The 7,573-nt window shown below is 37.7% G+C and overlaps 1 protein-coding gene across 1 annotated transcript in view; it reads right to left on the bottom strand.

The window, feature by feature from the left end:
- Positions 1-7,573, bottom strand: part of LOC126101056 (odorant receptor Or2-like) — a 36,820-nt gene continuing 29,247 nt past the window's right edge. Inside the window, exons 4-5 of the mRNA XM_049911722.1 lie at positions 7,104-7,259; positions 1-181 (exon numbers count right to left, since the gene is read on the bottom strand). Coding sequence (XP_049767679.1) covers positions 125-181; positions 7,104-7,259 — 213 coding nt within the window. The 3' untranslated portion in view covers positions 1-124. The remainder of the gene's footprint in view (positions 182-7,103; positions 7,260-7,573) is intronic.

Here is a 7,573-nt window from a genome sequence, read left to right as displayed (position 1 = left end):
TGCAGTTGATGTATTATATATTTTTATACTTTTGAACCACATTTTGCTGATGTGAAGTGTCTGAAGAGCGACTGATATCAGTGTTACTATCCATCCTCCACGAACTCCTGTACAGCATTCTGGTCTATCGATTGTTTATTTGGCCCAAAAGGGCATAGTATGAGTAAGATGTATTCACCAGCTGTAAAACATGTCAGTACATAATTAGAGAGTGAAGGGTTATATACATCATTACAGTACCAGCTAGAAACCTTAACTTCCTATAACACTGACAGGTTAAGATACAAATTGTAAGCCACATTCATCTTCCTAAATTTCATTAATATGTGACATATCTAAAAAGTTGAGGACAAAAGTTTGTTATAAATTACTTATTTAAGGAGTTGTCCTTCTCTTGTTTGATTCTGTTCATACAAATTAACAAATTCCTTTGATGTTACATTCCTTGCTCAAACATGTAACATGTGAAAATTTTTGTTGTTTCCACTAACAGTCAGAGCACAATTTCGCCACAATTTTAAAGCAAAAGTTTGAGTTTTAGAAGGACTGAAGTGTAGAAATTTACAAAAGAAAAATTTCATAATCGTTATTTCTTACTTATATAGGTGAAGACATTTACACATTTGATTTTACAATATAAAAAGCATTTAGCTATGTCTATTGATACCAATATGTTATCTTTCTTTTTGTTACATTACTTTGAACAACAATAAACTTTCTCTTCTGGTAGCTTAACCTTGCAAAACTTCATATTTAAGTGTACTGAATGGCCTCCCTCATGTCAAAGGCATTTGATTGCTACAATAAGGGTTTATAGGCTTACATTCAGAGCTACACATGTGTGATGCATAAACTACTTTAAAATTGCGGAAAAGAACATCACAAAAAATTAATATAATTAAGGGGTATGCTACATAATCTTTTGAAAATTAGTTACTGTTTGTTTAATGGTTCACAAACATGTTAACAACAGATTGGAATGTATATAATATCAGTGACATAGGACCCTGATAAAACTGAATATGAAATGTTTTGGTAATGAATTAATTGCTGAAACTAATTTATGAAAAAATTATATAGCTGTGGGAATAGGCTAGTATAGAAATGCTGCATCATATAAACTTGAAGACTTACCATACAAGGTGATATTTTGCGTATCACTAAGGGGTACTGTGCCAATATTTTGCTCCATATTATTGTCGTGTCTATTTGCTGAAGTTTTATGTACAGCATACTACATTATATGATTATAGTTTTGACCACACTTTTGACTAAAATGGTTCAAATGGCTCTGAGCACTATGGGACTTAACTTCTGAGGTCATCAGTCCCCTAGAACTTAGAACTACTTAAACCTAACTAACCTAAGGACATCACACACATCCATGCCCGAGGCAGGATTCGAACCTGCGACCGTAGCGACCGCGTGGTTCCAGACTGTGGCGCCTAGAACCGATCAACCATTCCGGCCGGCACTTTTGAGTCTTCATGGACTCTACATGAGAAGCGTTTGTCACAGCTCTTTTATCTTGATGGAGCTTATTTACTCATTACTACATACCGAAACTTTTAGTAGCAACAAATAAAAAGAAACTGTAAAAATCAGCTTGCTGTGAAAAAGTAACTACCCAAATATCAGGCTGTCAAAATAACTTTGAAGCTTTCTCTACACACCGGACTTCATTCTCATATTAATCTTCAGACCTTCAGCTATTACAGGATATGATTGAATCCTATCAAACACCTACTCATTATGAACTCAATAATTGACATGAGGCGCTACCTCTGACCCCACACAACCAACATCTAATAGAGTTGATTCGATATTTTATCACAAAACCTCCTAACTAGTTTACCATTTGCAGTAGTATTTCCTCGTTCCACTCCTGAAACACAATCCCATTTGTCATTTTATAAATGTAACAATCATGCACAAAGTGTCTATTTCCATTGAGTGGTTTTCAAATAACCCTTTCATCTAGACATCTAAACTTCTCGTCTCAATTCGTTTCATACTATTTAAGTTGTATTTCGTGCTGTCACGTTCAACTGTTTCTAATTTAGTTTTGTACTTCGTGTTTGTTCCCATTATGTGGTACACAATTAGGTTAAAGTATCAATTTTTCCACTAAGCATCTAATCCTACGTACATTATCTAAATTTTGCGCTCCCAAATATCCTCTCTTTCTTTATGATCTGTATGAATGACTCAGTGAGTATCTATGTTGAATTTGTCTTATATATGGTAGCAGTACAGCATCTAGCTGTCTTTGTGGTAGCAACAGTGTAGCGAACGTAGCTTTCTTAGTCAAGGCAAAGACATTTGTACTTTTTCGTTAGTCAGTCGACAGTGGTTAAGTTGGTGTCGGAAAGTATCCCTGTGGTCTATTCTGTCTACCGGAGGGACTTTCGTTGTAGGGAGAGCGTGCTCTCGTCATTCAGGACTGTGCCATTGGTAAGTGTATTAATGATATGTGATGGTGTGTAGCTAATACGGCTGATGTACATATTTGATTTGCTACTTCCATTTTAAGTTTGGTAGCCAAATTCTTACATGTTTCAGAGTAGGTTTTTCTGTATGCAGGAAGTTTTTGCGGTCCTCGCTTTGTGCAAGCACAACACGTGGTATAGAAAGTTCGTTACGCCAGCACAGGTTTAAAATTCAGTTGTCTGACTTTTCTTTTAATTGGAATGAACGTGTGAACTTCTGTCGAGTGTATGTGTTTCATTTCATCTACTTTTAATTTCTTTTCAGTTCTAAGATTGTGTAGCTCTGTTCATGCCACTTGGTGGTAATTTGACTATGTTTAATTTCAGGACCATGTTCGATACCTTTATTCTCAATTCCGCTTGATATTTCGTTGCTGTTTGTGTCTATACGGTTTACATTGGTGTTTTAGAAGTTTTTACGAATATTAGTAATTTTGCTTCGTTCATTAATATTCAATGGTTTTTATGGGTGTTTCACGCCACCATAGCTTAGTTTCATGTTCAAGGTGATGCAGATATATATCTTTGTCGAAAAGTGTTACATAATATTCGCAATGACATTAAGAGTAATTGCGATAGGGATGAACCTCTGAACCTCTAACATATGTGAGGGGCAAAATTCTTTTTACCTCTATTGTTGTGCATGAATCGTGTATATTGTGTGACGCTACAACAATAAGCGATGTAGTGAATTACATAACAGACAACAACCGATTACAGTTTAGAATTATCTTGAGATTTTTTTATATGTCATTTTAATTTAATAAACTATATTAAACTGTGATGACTATTCCTCAGACAAACCCGTCCGCTTTTGTAAAATTATTTTAGTACATCCCTTCTTGAGTTTCTGAAGCACAAAAGGCAGGCCTTATATTTTCAGCCTTTGTTTAATTATCTTATTCCTTTTTTTGAGGCTTAAGTTTCAGTTTGCTCTGAATTATTTGATTTGACAGTTGTACTTAAACTGTTCCTTTATGCTCATTCCTTATACTCACTTAGTTTTTTTATTAGTATTAATACATCAGTTTATTAATTTAAAGATTAATTCAATTCTTATATTAAATTTTCCCGATTTTAATTAAATTGGGTGCCAACCCAGGGAAATTTTCTGGAGCATGAAACTTACAGTAGACTGCGTCGTTTCACATTGGCCAACCTGCCCCAGTTTCTGTTTGCAAACCACTCTCCAGATAAACATTCACCGATTATTAAACATTTCTCATTATTTCTGCGCCACTTTGCTTGCCTGTTGGAATCAATATTAAAATGTAATCTCCTTCAAGAAATTGTCGCTTGACTGTAATTGGTCTCAGTACCTTAAATGGGAAATGCACAGAAAGCTATACCAATTACTTCTCGTGTATAATCCTGCTCTACTGTAGCTGCCAAATGTCATGGTAGATGTTGATCTGTGTTTAAAGTGACTAACTCAAATGCATGACAGAACATAACTTGGCAGGGAAAGGCAGAATGTCCGTATAATTGTTGGATACAGCGTTTAGGGAAAGTATGAAACATGACATAATATGAGTTCCATACGCTGGAAGGCCAATCATAGTATGATACCTATATGACTTCAGTTATATATTCCGTTTTACTTCCCAGATAGATGGCAAATAACATCTCTTGTTATACACAGAATTTTCGTTACGTAATGCAGATCTAATTGATCGACATTGCTGTTGTGAGCACATCGCTGTTTGTTGCAGGTTTGGTTTTGAAATGCACAAATTGAATACGAGGCTCCAGAGTTAGAAATGGATATCTCCTTCCCGACTAGTAAAAATTTTAGTTGCAAAAAATACCCTTATGTTTCAATTAGTCTCACACTTTTACGATATGGTCCGCGTGTTAGGGGTTTTAGCGAACTCAATACTTTCATCAATCTCGATATAGTGAAAAGGTGAGCCCAGTGGAGATACCACATTGTGACAAGGCCAAATATCAAGATTATTCCAGAAACGAGAATGAATGTAATGGGCAGTCAAATGAAAACGAGACAGATGGGAAAAGGTAATTGAACTGTTTATTATTTCAAAAGTTACCGGCCTAACAATTACCACATTTATCTCACTGTGAGACAAAATGGTCACTGCCTTCATGGAAAAACGTTTGTGGTTGCCTAAGGTACCATGATTTTACCCAGGCATGCACTTCTTCGTCCGAAGCACATCGACAATAAGGAATGTCATACTTTACTGCTCCATAAAAGTCGAAATCACATGGGGAGAGATGAGGACTGTATGGAGCGTCTCTAACGACTTACCAGCGAAACTTCTGCAGGGTAGTCTAAACAGCTTGGCTATATGTGTGCCCGCCCACATGTATGTGGCCGACGAAGTGCTTCGAATGAAGAGGTGGATGCCCAGGTAAATCGTGTTTCCATAGGCAACCACAAACTTTTTCCATGAACGCATTGGCAGACTTGTGTTGGAGGGATATATTTATTGACAGTTATGGCAACTAGTTTTGAAATAAAGAGCAGTTTGCTTACTTTTCCTGCTTGTCTCGTGTTCATTTCACTACCCCTTTATAAAACATATTCCAAAAGACTAAATAATTCCAGCATTCATGCATCTGTAATACTATAAATACACAGGTAACATAATACAATGAACAGCGCAAATTACTGTTAGAAACTCTTGTACAAACTATACAAAGTGAATTACAAAGAGTCTGTGACTAATCAATCATGTTTTAGCTCTCTTGAAAGGTTTTTGAAAGTGGAACACAAAGATAGGCCATACTTTGGTTTACAATGAATAAACAAGTAATACAATGAATAAGAAAGAAAAAAGTCGACTTCCTGTCTTGTGTGTAGACTGAATGTCAAAATTTCTTCGGAAGTGTCTATAATGTTAAAAAAAATCCTACATGGCGAGAATAAGCAGAGGAACACACAGCAAAGTTAAGTAAGTGTTCCGAGAAGTTTTAGTGAAACCCTGTAAGATGTTCGTGGACGGATCCTACGGATCTGTGTGACCACTTTTTCTGAACTGTTACCATTCCTACTGGCTACAGTTTCTCTAAACTACGTCACCGCAGGATATATGATGGTGAAAACGAAACTACCATTTCATGCCCTGTTGGAGAGGAAACTGCTGCTACGGTGAATATAGCATTATACTCTTAATGCACAATAATTAAATTTGATAGAAAACAAAACACAAAATTATCCCTAAAATTCAAATTCACGGCCATGATACTGTAGAAGCATTTTAGTAATGCAGGCAGGTAGTCAGTAATATTGGTAAAATGTACCCCACCAGGTACTGCGCAGGGGCTTTAAGAATGTATGTGTAGATGTAGAAGTCGAAACTGCCTTTTCAGCCGTTAATATGTACCTATTTTAAGTTAGGTTCTTCTACCGTTATTAGGTTGTAATAATTGCTGTCGCGACACTCTATTAATCTATTTCCAGGTAAAGCAAATTCAATGTAGGCGAAGTGACAGTATATGTCGATATCTGCTGATATATAACTTTCGTAGTTCGCCAGCAGAGCGTCAAAATAAATTACATTTAGGATCTACAAACCCACGGTAATGATAACAGTCAACAACTTTCCTGGTAAGAAGTCAATAAGTGCCTCACACTTAGAGCAAATGTAGAGTCTTGTACAGCAAGGCAGCAAGGGAGAGGATGTTCTTATGGGTGGTCCGTACCCTCTTTCTACAACACAACTGCACAAGTGTATTTAACGGTTCTTTATTTAGACGAACTTTTAATTAACTTTAATAGGGTCCATGTGTTGTGGTTCAAACTCATCAGTAATAGTCTGTAATCTTCCTATTACAAAACTTAGTCTCACTGCTAGTCCCGCTATAGGCACTAATTTGGTCGTTATATACTGTCATAACCTACAACGGACTGCAAGTATACTGACTGACGTCAAACTGAAATCGGTGCATCAGTGATGCCCTCAGGTCAGCGGCGACTGCCTAAATAGATGCTGTCGAGAGGGCGTTGGAGGCATTTTGCTTGCAGGTGTTTCTCTGTCCGCTCCCATGATCGGTGCACTTGATCCAGCGCCTAGCCATCGAGCTTTGCGCTTCATTTTTGCCAATCGGTGTGCTGGCGACAGCTTACGCCAGCACAGACGGCAAGCAATCTGATTAATGAGAAAACAGTTCTCTCTGGGAAAAGGTGGTTAAAACAAATAGGTCTCTCAACAACGAACAAGGGGCATGGTTTCATGTATGTCTAGTGTCTGTTCTTACGGTTATGTCCAAATCAATAGACACCATTCATGATCCTGCAGCCGTATGTACATGATGACGTTAAAGACACCCTGACTCGGGTGGAATTAGGTGCTGAGATAATCTCAATGGCGACAAGTGAAAACTTTTCCCAGCCCGTAACTTGAACCTGGATGTCCTGCTTCTCGTTAATGGTCACCTTTACCATCCCAGAAACCCGGGCACAACTGGCGTCCAACTCAAATTTCCATCTTGTCACACACTTATGATGTAGCGCCAACTGCCCACAAATGTCGGTTTGACCCGTAGGTACCACCCTGTTGTTACTGTTTGCCATAATCTGAAGAGTACTGCTGGCACTGTTGATTGCACAACAGAGTATAAAGATAGATTGCGGTTCAGCTGCTTAGTTACCGAGAGGAATGCTGCTCTATCTATAGGGTAGAGACTTCCAGCAGTGAGAACCAGGGGCTTCTGGGCGCGACTGATGAGGATCCTGAGGGCGCGTTTGAACCGTGCACTCCCCTCTACCCACGAACAGCTGTATGCAGCCGTAGACACTGCATTTGCCTGTTGAAAAAAAGAGCACAGCAATTAGTGGCACTGTCATACTGCTCCAAAGGCCAAAATTCTCGTCAGTATGTCTCACATCACTTAGTAATTAAATTTCTCTTCACTAAAACGTGCTTCCTATATATCTCTTAATGTATTTCAAAATTATTAATAGAGGCTGAAAAATCTATGAATGAGAAAACAGCAACTTCGTAAATTCATTCTTCACTAAAAATAACTTCTTACCCATTACCACAAGAAAGGCAGTTATCATAGCAGACAGCCATTACACGAAGCACTGAGTATATTACGTTTACTAAATTCTGTCTCTG

Source organism: Schistocerca cancellata, chromosome 9 (genome assembly GCF_023864275.1).
Source record: "Schistocerca cancellata isolate TAMUIC-IGC-003103 chromosome 9, iqSchCanc2.1, whole genome shotgun sequence".
Lineage (NCBI taxonomy): Eukaryota > Metazoa > Arthropoda > Insecta > Orthoptera > Acrididae > Schistocerca > Schistocerca cancellata.
This window is presented reverse-complemented; position numbering and strand designations above follow the sequence as displayed.